This window comes from Fukomys damarensis, unplaced genomic scaffold (genome assembly GCF_012274545.1).
Source record: "Fukomys damarensis isolate Sample0158 unplaced genomic scaffold, DMR_v1.0_HiC HiC_scaffold_13, whole genome shotgun sequence".
Classification (NCBI taxonomy): Eukaryota; Metazoa; Chordata; class Mammalia; order Rodentia; family Bathyergidae; genus Fukomys; species Fukomys damarensis.
In genome coordinates, this window is record NW_022900925.1 from 16883305 (window position 1) to 16898520 (window position 15216).

At 34.6% G+C, this 15216-nt stretch overlaps 1 protein-coding gene across 12 annotated transcripts in view; it reads right to left on the minus strand.

Moving 5' to 3' along the window:
- Efcab5 (EF-hand calcium binding domain 5) overlaps nt 1-15216 on the minus strand; it is a 128083-nt gene that overhangs the window by 61928 nt on the left and 50939 nt on the right. For all 12 annotated transcript variants that reach the window (XM_010642228.1, XM_010642232.3, XM_033762867.1 and 9 more), the window contains 2 exons: nt 11181-11229; nt 8968-9038 (listed from right to left, as the gene is read on the minus strand). In XM_010642228.1, the coding sequence (XP_010640530.1) occupies nt 8968-9038; nt 11181-11229 (120 nt within the window). The remainder of the gene's footprint in view (nt 1-8967; nt 9039-11180; nt 11230-15216) is intronic.

Genomic DNA, 15216 nt, shown 5'->3' on the forward strand with positions numbered 1-15216 from the left:
AATTGGCTAATTGTGGGAGACCACCTTGTTGATTATGCCCCAAATAGGCTATAAGCAGTGCAGGCTGTACAGAGTCAACCTAACAATTGGCTCATTTTAAAAAGTGAATCTGACTGAAGCCTATGTGACTCATAGGGGCATTGTGGTGGTGCACAGATTAGCAATTATCCCCCTGCCAATGGCCACATCCAAGCCCATGAAGCTGAGGTGCTCTGATCTGGGATAACACAACAGCCGAGGTCAGAGTGTCTTGTACCCAAACTCTGTTCCCAGAATTGAAATCTTCTTTACTGAAAAGGTAGGTTAATTGTTAACCACAATCTATACCTAGTCTCTTCTGTTCCCAATGCAAGAATGCGTTGCTCATTCTTTTACAAGCCTTGCCTATGTCAGCAAACTTTTCCCTAGCAACCACTCATAGCCCCCTCATCCCAATTTAACAAACGATTGTGTAACCAATAAATATTGTTGCTTCTGGCGATTTAGAGTCTTTGCTGCTTACTCAGCTCTGACCATACCAGTTTCCCATTTCACTTTGACTCTGAGTCTTTCTTCTTGCCTTGTGTCGTAGCACTGAGCAGGAGATTGGGATCCTCTGCAGGGGTCCCTAGTAGCCAAGACAGTTTTTTTTATAGGCTAAAACAATCTTCTCAGTTAACACACATCTTTAGAAAGGTAAAACCCAATGAGATCAGTGACCCTGCAAGTGTGATCATTAGACCCACAATATCAGCATCACTTGAGAACTTGTTAGAAATATAAACTTTTTGAACCTCACCCAGACTTACTGTACCAGAAATTATGGAGTTAGGATCTATCAATCTGTGTTTTAATAAGCCCTATAAATAATTCTGATGCTAGCTAAAGTTTGAGAACTATTGAACTAGATGATCTGGAGTAATTACAGATATTCCTCACTTAGCAATCTACCTATTTAACGACCGTTCAAACTTATGACCCACCAGTCAGCCTTATGACCCATCTTTTTATATGTTTGTGTACATCTTGTGGATAGAGCCCCAATGTCTTTTTTTGTACAGTATACCTTGTTTATACAGTACTGTACTTTTTGGTGATTGTGCTGTATAGTACAGCATTATAGTTTTATGTTATATATTACAATATTGCATGTAAGAGTTATACAAATAAAAGCAAAATCAAGTTGGAGTTTCCTTTGACCATTTCTTTGTCCTAAATATTGTAATATATATACTATATACAACTTATTTAGTGATAAATTCATTCAATGATCTCATTGCAGGAACAAAACTTGGTCATTGAAAGATGAGTGCCTGTAGCCTATTATACCTTAGGCACATTTACTAAGCATGTTGTGCAAATAAACACACAATTCATGAAAAAAATAAGTACCTTCAAAAATATATATTATTTCTGTAACGTCTGATACTGGGAGAAAATATGCTAATTGACATTTTTGGATATGGGGCAAAAAAATGTCAGGCCTCAATATCCAAAAAAATATATGACTTGCCTGTTTTGATGCAGAAGGGAGTGATTTGGAGCATGATTTTATGAGACCTGTTGATCACATCTGATATAGGCAGAGCAACTGTGCCAAGGGGGCAGAAAAATTTATCAGTACACTCTTTTTATTGGGCTCACTTCTAAGAACTATTTGCTTCCATCCTTTCTGACTCAAAGTTGAGAACATAGTAAACTGACTCATTTTATAGATTGGTAGCTAATTTTAAGAGTCTGCTGCTCTAGGCCATTGAGATTTCACACTTATTTAATTGTAGATATACTGGACAGTTGATACAGGTTGTTATAAGATAAAGATTGTATACAGGGTGGTATAAGAACAATGTCCAAACTATATTTGGAAATATTTTAGACATTAACTTCCAAACTGTATTTGTAAGCCTTGGTCATTTATAAGGAGTCTTCAAACAAAGAATACTGAATTTTGAAGCACACAGATTATATTTGTTATCTATTATTGAAGAAATAGTGTGACACATGGCCTTTGGGTAGAAAATTAGCTTTTTAGCTTCAGAAAGGAAACTTTAAAAATTATTTAGGGTTAGGGTTATAGCTCAGTGGAAGGTGCTGGGTTTGATCCCCAACACTGCAAAAAACAAATGAAAACAATTATTGTTAATTATATACCTAATTAAGCAATGACATACTTTATCTCTTTTGAATTTTCAAAACTTTGCTAAACAAATAAAACACAGAAAATTAAGTATCACATGGTTTCTCTTACATGAGAAACATAAAACAAATGAGTTAAAAGAGTGAGGATAGGAAACAAAAAGTCAGTTGGAGATAGGGAAGGGAGGGTAGAGAAGGGAGATGAAGGAACCAAAAACAATCAAGATATACTATATTTCTTTACCAATTCCTCAAAATAAAGTAGCTATGATGTACTGCAAACATACACCAATAAAAATGAATAAAACAAAAATCTCAATTTAATATGCACTGAAAAAGATTAAAACACACAATTTTGCCCCTATTGATAAAGCATGACTTAGATAATGTTATGGGCTAAGTAAGGTAAATTTCCCCCGAAATTCATATATTGAAGGTAAAACCCTTATTAGTATAGAATGTGACTATATTTAGACATAAGATATTTAAAGAAGTAAATTATGATGGGGCCATTAGGGATAGGCCCTAATGTGATTAATGTCCTTATAAGAAGAGGACATTTCAATATATACAGAGGGAAAATTATGTAAAGACACAGGGAGAATACAGCTATCTACAAACAAAGGAGAAAGACCTTCAATAGAAACCAATCCAGCTGGCACTTTGTCTACAGAACTATTAAAGTTAAATTTCTGCTATTTAAACAATCCAATCTGTGGTACTTTGTTATGGCAACACTGGTAAAGTAATACAGTTAGGATTTGTTAATCAGGCAGTGACTAGATTTATGTTTCTTACAGTTGGAGACCTCCTAGGGAGAAACACACCAACTTAGAGAACAGTTCATTCAGTTCCTTCCCATTTCTTTGGCATAAAATCCTCTCATTTCTCACCAGTGTTTCCTCATGTATACTCACAGCAGATTGCTGCCTCTAACATCACCCCAAAACTGTCATTCTCTTTTCTTGTGTTCTTCCCTGACACAGCTCAAAGCACATGAAAAACAAAATGAGCAAAACGAAACAAACAAAAAATGTGAAATACAGATGAGCTAGAGACAGAGTAGAAAGCAATTCAGATAAATACCACTGTGGGGAAACATGCACATTCCAGATTTAGGAGACTATATTAAAAGAAAAACACAATCTTTGGGTATAATTTATGAAGGCTTTCTTTTCCAAATTTAATCTCAGATTCATGTCAGTTTGAATGAATGTGTGACTGATATGAAACAATCCCATAAGGAGGTGACCATCTCAAAGTGGACCACTACTCAGTAAGAACAGCAGAGATCCTGAAAAAGAAATTCTAGGTAGAGGCATGACCCTTATTTCCTCCTGCCCAGGGATACATCAGTTCTGCAATGTCAGTACCAAAAGTTAATATCTGAATCCCACTGTACAGTACTTGTAGTTTTTGCATATAATTATTCTTAAGCTTATTATTTAATTCAGGAGTGGATCCCAGATTATTTGAATACCAGGCCTACTAAATAACACTCCTAAGAAACTGACCTTCACTTTATGTAGTCTCACAGTAAACAGGAATGGGTAGGATTGTTTTCACTTGCTTCTCTTAAGCAGGTAGATGTATGGCCAATATCTCCTCAATGATCAGGTGGGCAGTAAGTTTATTAGTTTTTTTGTTTTGTTTTTTGAAACAGGATCATGCTTTGTAGTTCAGGCTGGCCCTGAAATCACTATGGAGCCCAGGCTGACCTTGAATTTGTGGCAACCCTCCTGCCTCAGCCTCCCGAGTGCTGGGATTATAGGCATGCGCTACGATTCCTGATTTGGCAGTAAGTTTAGCAAAGGATGCAAGTATAGCAAAGTACATTCCTCCATTAGGCTGACCAATTGCCTCATATTGCCTGGGGCTTTCCTGGTTTGAACAGTGAAAATTCTATTTTGCAGGAAATTCCTTAGTCCTACACCTTGATCCATGCTGATGGTATAATCCCAGCAAAGAAATTTGGGAACCTCTGTTTGGAAATATGTGTGGTATCCTGCTTCATGTAACAAACTGTTTCTCTAAGTATTTGTGTGCTTTGCTATAGAAGAAACTTTATAGCTTTTAGCTGTGTCCATAGCATCATTATCCATTGCCACACCATTGGGACCACCATACAGAATGAACTACATAGAGTTCTTATTCTATGGTATATATTTGAAGGAGTTCAAAACACATTATTCCAAATATGCCACTCTGGTATAACAATTAATTTGAATTAAAGGCACTTAAAATAGCAGGTACAAAATCACTGTGAAATTCCTTCTGTTTTTTAAAGAGCAGAAGTTGAGATTCCCATATGAGAGATGCCCTCCTTACACTAGCCTAAGGAAAACAACATTCTTATCAAGGACAGGAAGTTGAGACAGAGAATTCTGTTCAGATATTGTTAAAAATAACTCTTACCTTCTAGCCTCCCCACATAACTTAGTTTCTTTGTCACAGCTTACTAGCCATAGACAATTCAGTATATACGTGTTCAACTACATTTCTTTATGAGGGCTTCTACACCCAAATAAAATGTGTATGTTTTTTCTTACATTGATCTCTTTTAGGTTAAATTAATTCACAGGTATAGCCAGAATAAAGCACTAAAAAATTAGAAGTAAATGTTTATCTTCTCTACATATTCATCTATTCCATATATTTTTTTCATGAGATAAAAGACATATAAATGTTTGTTGTAATCAAGCATGGTAGTGCACACACACAATCTTAGCACTGTGGAAGGCTGAATCAGGAGGATCCCAAGTTCTAACTCAACCTGGGCAACTGAGCAAGACTCTTATCTCAAAGTAAAAAGTAAAAAAAAAAAAAAAAACAAAAAAAAAACCTGGGATGTAGCACCGTTCAATTCCCAGAACCAACACCAACAAAATTTTTTTAAAAACACATTGACAATTTAAAATTCCCATACCTGGAGTGAGCCAACCTGCTAAGCAGACCAAATGCCTCTAGAAAATAGCCCTTTACTTCAAGGGTGTCCATGGCCTGTTAGGAACGAGTAGGCACAGCAGGAGGCAAGTGTTGGGTAAGCAAGTTAATCTGCATCTGTATCATAGTCACTGCACATCACTTGCATTATCACCTGAGCTCTGCCTCCTATAAGATCAGTAGTGGCAATAGAGTCTGAATCTGATGGTAAGCTTTATACTGCCAAGTGAGTTGATGTACTTCAACTGTACAACTACATACGATGGCAGGCTTTAAGTCAGAATCTGACACTTTAGTCCATGTGTGGCTCACCCTTTTTTTTTTTTTTTTTTTTTTTTTGCCATGTCTATCCGTGTCTCTTTCATGCACTGTGTACTTGTGTTAGTCACAGTTTTGGTAAGCTTACAAGCTAACCCCAGCCAAAATGAGTAAAAAACGAACATCACTAGAAAGCTTCTTTGAAAAAGGGCAAAGCACAATGATGAGACAGCAGAATTCAAAGACTGAGAGCAAAAAGAAAGCTGCATTAAGAAGAAAATACCAAGAATTCTACTTAAATTATGGGTATATTGCAACAGGTGATTCACATTCTCTGAACTTGCTTTGTATATGTGGCTACTGGCTGTTCAATGAAGCCATGAAACCTTCAAAAGTACTTTACCACATGGAGACCATGCACCTTTTATTAAAACACATTTTTGGAGTTTTTCAAAAGAAAAAAATGTGAACATGAAGAACAGAAGCAATTACTGAAAGCCACCATTCATCAAATGTGTGCGCCCTGAGAATATCAGCCATAGAGGCTAACTGCAATACTAAAGCTAAGAAGCCTTTTACTATTGGTAAAGAGTCGATCCTGAACCTTTAGAAGAAACTTCAGTTCAAAATGTGGCATACTGCCTGATGTGCTGTATATACCAAAAATATTTAGGACAATGATATTATAAATATAAAATATAAAGGGAGTTAAAGGGCAAAGTTTCTACATTTTTCTCAGATTGGCAAAATGCCCCAACAGTAAATTTTTGTGGTACTGAAATAATTCAGTATTTCAATTTTAGTGATAGTTATGGAAATTTATATATGTAATAAAATAACACAGCACTATAAACATCTTTATGAATATTAATAAAGCCATACAAGATTTAACTTTTGGGGAGACTGATTAAAAGATATGTGGGCTCTATGTATTATTTTTGCAGCCTCTTATAAATCTATAACTATTTCATAGTTTAAAAATCACGTTTTAAAGAATATTGACAGAAATAATCAAGAGATGGTATAAGTACAAAAGCAGAATATACACTTGTATATTAAGCATATATTTGTTGTACATAACATATAAAGATCTATAAGAAAAGTAATAAAATTAAAACTAAAATCTCACGTCTCATTATAAATATAATATGACATGACAGCACAATGGTCAAGATCACAATGTGCTTTGGAGTCAAGTTGACCTGGATTCTAGTCTGGCTTTGTCATTTACATGCTTGAGGACCTTAAGGAAATTGCTCAATCTTCCTGAGTCTCATTTGCAAAATGATGATGATGATAACAACGGAATTCTACAGGAAAAAAGCATATTCTCGGTAGAGTATCTGGCATATAAAAAAGTGGTAAAATATCTGAGCCTTTATTATACAAAGAAAAATATCACAACGTTAATAGTTGTTACTAGTTGGTGGTAGGATTAATAGATTTAAATTTTTAATTTACAATTTTGTCTTTCATTTTCTATTATAAACCTATATTTACCACCCATCTCCACCTTCCTCACATTGAAGATTGAATCCAGGGCCTCATTTATATTAGGTAAGTTCTGGACTACTAAACTACATCACTTCCCCTTTTAAAATTTTATTTTGATGCAAAATTTTACTAAGTTGCCTGGGCTGGCCTGGAATTTGCTGTCCTTCTGCCTCAGTCTTCAGCGTGGCTGGGATTGTAGGTGTGCACCACTGTGCCAGGTTTTTATTACTGTACTTTCATATTAAGATATAATTCACATATGATAGAATTCATATATTATGTTTATAATTAAAAAACAAAGTTTCTAAATTGCTCACTTGTAGGGAAACTAGTATAAGATAAATATGCAAGAAGTACCAAGATTTATGGGATATAAATTGTACCTCAATAAAATTGTTTTTAAATGGTTAAAAAAGAAGTGTCAAGAATCAGTGTTTTGTAAGAAAGTATAATTTATGAGTATAACTATATTAAAGTGATAAAGCCTCGGCTTGCCTGAACTATTATAATACTATCATTTGTTCCTCTGCATATTTTCTTTGAAAAGCTTATCTCTATCGTATTTTAAGGAGATTTTCTGGGAATTTATTTTAAGGAGATGACTGATGACATGAAGGCATTAATTCCACAGAAAAAAGTTTTATGTCTTTATAAGTTTTGAAGGAGCATAACATATGTCAGGTTTTAGCCTGGAGAGAAGCAGGAAAAAGCAAAGGGAAAGTCTAAGGCAGAGTTCTCATTGAGGTTTCCACAGAAAGTGCAAGGAGGGTAAATGATTTAGGGTTGTCTAGTTTGAATAATTCGAACAGACTTCAGCGTACAGGAGCTATACCTGCTTGGCTGATACCTGGCTCTGAATTGATTTAAAGCAAGGGAAATATTAACGTGGTGTGTAAGAATTAGTAAGAAATGCTTCATTGCATGGATTTTGCACAACAGAGGAGATATAAACAACTTTGGCCATTAGTTTGGCTCTGTGACTGACGGGTGCCATACAGACAAAGACAGAATCTAAGGAAACACAGTAAGAATGTAACTGAGATAGAATTTGCCAAATTTGGATGTGTGCAAAATCATTTCAAAAAAGATTCCAGAAATCACTCATATAGAACTTTGAATCTGTATATATAGTGCACAGTGTTCACCTTCAATAGACCAAAGGGCATATGAGAAGAGAGAGAAAGTTATCTTACTCTAGGACTCACTAAAGAAAACTAGGGGAAATAGAGGGAAAAAAAATAAGAAAATGGGCTATTATTCCAACTAGAACTCCAGTATCATTAAATTGTTTCTTTCATTTATTCTATGACAATAGCATACTACTTTCTCAGGTGTCACACTATGTAGACTTTGAAACCAAATTGCCCAAATACAAATTTCCCGAGTTCCTCTGATGGTGAGACCACGTGCATGTTATTATTTTTTCTGAACCTCAGTGGTTTCACTTATAAAAGAAGAGGATTAAAAAACAAGTAGAGGATGAGCATTAGTGAGAGGATTACCCAAATTATATATAGATGGCTTAGGTGATAAATATATGTGAATTATATCTTAATATGAAAGTACAGTAATAAAAACCTGGCACAGTGGTGCACAAGTACAATCCCGGCCATGCTGAAGGCTGAGGCTGAAGGACAGCAAATTCCAGGCCAGCCCAGGCAATTTAGTAAAATTTTGCATCAAAATAAAATTTTAAAAGGGGAGGTGATGTAGTTTAGTAGTCCAGCACTTACCTAATATAAGTGAGACCCTGGATTCAATCTCCAATGTGAGGAAGGTGGAGATGGGTGGTAAATATAGGTTTATGCTTAACCCATAGGAATAATTAGTAAGTTTCAATTTTATTACTATTTATATAACCAGCTTCCTTTGAAAGTAAGATATTGCTTTTTCTTGATCTTACCAGAGGATGTCAGTGGAAGTTTTTCATTTTCATATCACAAGTGCCACTGATTGAAAGAGGGTGTAAGATGCCTTTCACTGTTAGATGAAGCCAAATTTCAGAGGAGTTAAGTATTTTTAGTGTATACCTTTGAATTGATAAAATAAATTTTAAGCTTTCATTTCATTATAAGTTAACATACATGTGACATCCATCAAAAGACAACTGAAACTGGCAAAATAATTTCATTAAAATATTAAATATCAATTTCTTACTTCTGTGAAGTCTGATTTATCCAATCTTGGCCCCATTGAATCAGAAATATCCAGTTGTTTGCAATGTGATTCTAATTTTGGAATAGAAGTTATTTGCTAGTTAGTTTGGTTTAATACATTCATTTTTTATAATTATAGTACTCAAAAGAAAAACATAAAATTATGTTTAACTAATGTTTATAGTTACAATAAAATAGGTATATACTTGGGTAACATCCCACTCAATTACTGCAAAATTATTATTTTTTCTGGCTTTTATTTAATCAAGCAACTGAAATACTTTTATTTTTCTATATGTATGCATTCATTTTGATATGTGACTTGCCTTTCTTTTTTACTACCCCAATTTTCTCTAATTTATCCATCAGCGTCCCCAGTAGACAGTTATCTTAGCTCACTCTTGTACCCCCATCCAAAATAAATGAATAAGTGAAATTATTTCAAAGAATTTCTGAAACAGGAGCAGAGGTTGAGATGACTGGAGAATTACAGTTTGAGGATAGGCTGAGAACAAGGAGAAAGGGAAAAGATTGTCAGCAAGGCCCAAATCATGTTTAGGGATCAGAGGCCAGAAAGATAAGATATATTTTACTTTAAAAAGTGAGGACAGGACTGGGAATAAAGCTCCATGGTAGAGTTCTTGTCTAGCCTGTGCAAGGCGCTGGGTTCAACCATCAATATAGGAAAAAAGGAGGGGGGTCAGACTTCAAACATTCTTACCATCTATTGTTAACCATTGTAACACAAGTGATAAAAAAAATCAGTTGAACATAAATTCTACAAACATCAGGACCTTAATTCTAGCCATTAATGTGACAAGTCAGATTTTCTTGATTAATCTCCTACAGGAAAATCTTTTTGAAAGTAAATGCACCAAAATCTATGGTTTCTCCAAAGGGGTGGTACTGTTACCCTTTGTCTCCAGTGTGCTTTGTGGAAATACACAGAAGATTTTTTGTTATTACAATAATGGGGAGTAAGTGTACAGGGAGAACTACTGCAATTTCTGTGCAATCAAGGCTTTTCCCTCCTGTCAGGCATTCAAGTGGTAAAAAATCTGCTTATAATAATTCTAAATTTGGAAGCTAATTCTATTTTATGTATAAGAGTACAATTTTGCTATTGCTTTTTTTTCTTTCACTTTTGGTGATAGGGATTGACTCCAGGGTGTTCTGCATGCTAAGTAGGTGCTCTATCATTGAGCTACACCCTCACCCTTAATTTTGCTATTGAATTTTCCTAGAATGTAACTACTGTGAAAATTTGAGAATTAAATGTAAAATTAATTCTGGAACTCGATCAAGAATTGTTGATAATTTCAGAAAATGAGTTATAGATAACAACATAAATTGTATCTGAATTCTAATATGACAGACATACCTGCATTTGAAGTTCTCCTAGTCAAGGGGATTACACACACACACACACACACACACACACACACATTCATTTGTCCTTATTTCAAAATGTCAAATACAAAGAAGAAGAGCAACTGGATAGAATTTTACTTTTTATTTTTATTTATTTATTTTTTGTTTGTTTGTTTTTTGAGACAGGATCTCACTATGTAGAGTTGAGACTGACCTGGCACTCACTATGAAGCCCAGGGTGGTCTTGAACTCACGGTGATCCTCCTGCCTCAGCCTCCTGAGTGCTGGGATTACAGGCGTGCACCACTAGACCTGGCTAATTTTACTTTTCTTATATCTAAATGTACAGTAAAAAGTAGAACTGTCTGACTACTGCATTATGTATTCTAGCAAAGTTGTAATAAAGAAAATATATATTGAAATTAGTATATGTGATTTAATGCCTTTCTTTGTATTTCTCTTTTGTATCAGCTATGACATCTTTCCTTTAAAATTATGTAAGTAATATTTTCTAAGAATGACATAGTACAGTGGTGAATCTGGCATGCATGTCAAACATGTTATCAATGAAAGCTCTGCAAGGTTCACCATCATTTTCATAGGATAATAAAGGTGTATTACAGAATATTTGTAATAAAATGGGACATTGGCCTAAAAGGGTTGAGAATGATTATTCTCAGCTTTTCTATATTTTCTTTCTGGAAAGAGCAGAAGAGACTAATTTCATTCATAAGAACTTCCAATAACATTTCTCAATATTGATTCTTTATCTGAAATCAGTGCCTCCACACACCTTCAAAAAAAGAGAGAAAAGAAAAAACCCAATAACAATAGTATACTTACCAAGCTCAAAATCTGACTTTTGAAAAAATTCATGAAGAACATTTTGAACCTACAAATAAAGAAGAAAGGAAGGAAGGAAGGAGGAGAAAGAAGAAAGAAAGAAAATGAAACTCTTCAGTTATCAAATATTCAGTGTTTTAGATTAAAATCTACCTATAGTTTTTCTATTTAAGTGTTGGTGATCTTTCCAACCAAAGAATAAAAACAGTTATAATTTACTTTTACTTTAGAGAAAACTTCAAGGGATACAAAGTATGATCCAACTATATGGTGAATGTTTAAATATTTAAAAATTTATATCAATAAAAGGCGCACTGCCATTAATCCCTCAAAATATTCCCCCTTGCTTCAAACACATTTATCTCATTATTTTTGTTACTTTCTGAAGTACTTCTGGAAGACTTTCATGACTGTCTTAATGTGATAAACAAAACAGCAAATAATGCTGCCACATACCATCCAATGGAAAGGCAGGTTTGTAAAAATACTGTGGTGTGTCCTTGTTATAGTTTGTATATAGATGGACCCCAAAAGCCTCATGTGGTCATAGGTGGGGAGTTTTGGAGGTGGCTGGATTAGTGGTTTTTTTTTCTTTTTTTTGAGACAGGGTCTCATTATGTATTCAGGGTTTCCCAGAACTCATTATGTAGCCCAGGCTGGCCTTGAACTTGAGGTGATTCACCCACCTCAGCCTCCCAAGTGCTATGATTACAGGTGAGAACTACCACACCTAGCTTGGATTAGTGTGAGAATGTGGATTAAGAGTGTAATACAGGGGACACATATGTTTAAATATGCTATTGTTTCTCTTACGTGAGTAACCCAAAAAGTAAATAAGAGCCAAAATGTAGGGTAGATATTGGGAAAGAGAAAGAAAATGTTCAAATGGGGAGGGGAACAAAGGAGGGAGAAGAGAGAAGGGAGGGAAGGGAATAAGGACAAAAAAATTTAAAAAGAATAGAAGGAAAACAACAGAAACAAAGTTTTATAAATGGAAAGGGGAAGGATTCAAGGGAAGGGAGGGGAATGGGAAAACAAAAGAATTAAGATAAATTATGTACAGGTACAAATTCCCTATGATGAATGTGTTCATTATGTATGTAAAGAATGTACCAATGAAATTAATTTTTGAAAAAGAGTGTGATACTCTTTAAGGGTATAGAAGATAGAACCCCACACCGTGGGTGTGGGTGGCACCAATCAATAGACTTACAGCCTGGATGGAATATAAAGGGAGAGTGAAGGCAAGCTACTACTACTGCTTACTGCGTGGGTTCTTGCTGCCTATCTGCCTGCCACACCATGGGGTGTTTCTCCTCTCTGATGCCCCTCTGCCATCCCACCCTACTTTGGAACTAGCTGACTATGGACTGAAACCTCTACAAACTGTGAGTCTTAATAAATCTTTCCTCTTGTAACTTTGGGTGTTGGATGTTTTGCAGCAACAAGAAAAGCAACTAAGACTATCTTCATCCATCTTATTCACTGGCTCTGACACCATGCAACTTCTGGCTCCTCCCCCAAAGTCAAAATGACCATGAAAAGTGAAGTTTTGAATCAATTTTAGGATATTGAGGCAGCCATGGTAACACAACTAAAGATAGGAAAAAGAACTTTCAAAAGTGCATCAGAACATGGCAAAAATGATGGGATAAGTGTTTTTGAAGCAAGAGAGAATATTTTGAGGGGGATTAATAGCACTATGTCTTTTACTAATTTTTTTTAAAAATTAAATATCCATCATAGTTTTTTTGCCATACCTTCTATTAAGCACTTTCACAAATATGTCCTCAGTGATGCCCAGACTTTTTGTTTAAGAATGACTTGGATACTGAGAATAATCATGTTTGCTCCCTCCGGGAGACAGTTTCAGTCACCCTTCAACAATGGGCATGATAGAGCTGAGGTACATTTAGCAAGTAGACAGGAAAACTTGAGAGTCCTCGATACTTCATTTTTTTTTTTGACTAAAAATGAAATTTCAGAGTTTTTCTTGGTCCATTTTTAAAAGCAGATTTTATTTTTTTAGAGAAGTTTTAGGTTCATAGAAAAATTGAGCAGACAGTATACTGTTCCCATATAATCCCTGCCAGAACACACACACACACACACACACACACAGTCTCCCCCTACCATCAACATCCAGCACCAGAGTTGTACATTTGTTATAATCAACAAACCTACACTGATAGATAATTACCACCCAAAAGTCCAAAATTTATGATAGGGATCACTCTTGGTTATTATATTGTATATGTTTTGACATATGTATAATGACAGGTACCCACAATTATAACATCATACAGAATTGTTTCACTGCCTTAAATACCACTATGGGTCTACCATCCCTTCTCACTCTGGGCAACTACAGCTCTTTTTCCTGTCTCTGTAACAGTGATGGCAAGCCTTTTAGAGCTTTCAATGATATAAACAGCTCACTACAGCACGTATGCCACAGGTTTGCCACCACTGCTCTATAATTTTCCCTTTTCTAGAATGACATGTACTATAGTTGGAATCAGACAATAGGCAGTCTTTTCACATTTGCTTCTTTCACTTAAAATAGCTCATTCTTTTTTTTGCAATAATGTTACATTGTATAGATATATCACAGTTTATTCATTTGACTACCAAAGAATATCTTGGTTGCTTCTAAGTTTTAGCAATTATTAATAAAGTTCCAAGAAATATTTGTATACACAGGTATTTATGTGGACATAAAGTCTTCAATTAATTTTGGTAAATACCAAGAGTATCTATTGTGGGATCATATGTTAAAAGTATGTTTAGTTGAATTCTTTGGGATTTGTGTTAAAAACTTCATAAAATTTATCAACTTAATCATTGTTAACATTATGAATATATTTATACGCATATTTACATTGTTTCAAAATAGATCCCGAGAACTTTTCATCCTGCAAATTTGAAACAATCCACTAAACAACTCTCCTTCATCTTCTCCTAGCCCTTAGTAACATCATTCTACTTCTTGTTTCTCTGAATTTAATTACTTTAAATACCTCATATAAATGTAATAATTAAGTACATGTCTTCTAAGAGTATATTTAGCTTTGTAAGAATGGATATACTATTTTGCATTCCTACCAACAATGAATAAGAGTTTTTGTTTCCTATATCCTTGACAGAATTTGTTAGTGTTTTGGATTTTAGCCATTCTAGTAGATGTGTAGTGGTATCTCATTACTGTTTTACTTTGCAATTCCCTAATGACATACAATGTTGGGGCATTACTTCATAGACATATTTGCTATCTGTTTATCTTCTTTTTTAATTTAAATTTTTTTCTTTTTATTGAGTTTATTGGTACAATCTAGGTATACAATACAGTTACATTCATTATTAATATCCTGTACCTTTACATAATAGGTCTTCTCATTTTTCCCCTTGTCCCTGCCCTCCCTCACCCCCTCCTCACCTCCCATTTACAAACACTTTATTTCCATTTTTTCAGTTTATTATATTTTTTTCCTCTCCCTTATTACCTTTCCCCCAACCTTCCCACTTTCCCTACACCTTTAGCCCTTTACTTCCTGTTTCACATTATTAATTATCTCATTAAGATCCTGTGTACTACTATAGTTTTTCACACCAGAGAAACTATTTGGTATTTCAATTAAAGAAATCTCTGTATGAACATTAAAAATAGGGAATCCTAAAATAAAACTAAAAAAGGAAAGTAAAAGAGAAAAGGCAATGATGTAAGATTAAAATAATCCTTAATTCTGAAGATGAAAATGGTCCCATAACATATTTAAATTGCTTCTTGCTCTTGTAGTCTTATCTTATTCTTTTTTCATTATTTAGAGAATACTTTATTAGTTTCTGTAATCAAACCCACGTAGATATGACCTTACATATTTAGTACAGTGTGTTACCTCTGTACAAATGGAAAAAAAATAAAAATAAAAAAATTAACATTTCTAGACCAATATGGCTGTCCATTTCTGTACAATGCCAACTCAACACAGTAAATTGGGATAACTTTTTCCAAAGTTGACAGCACTGTTAAAGTTTC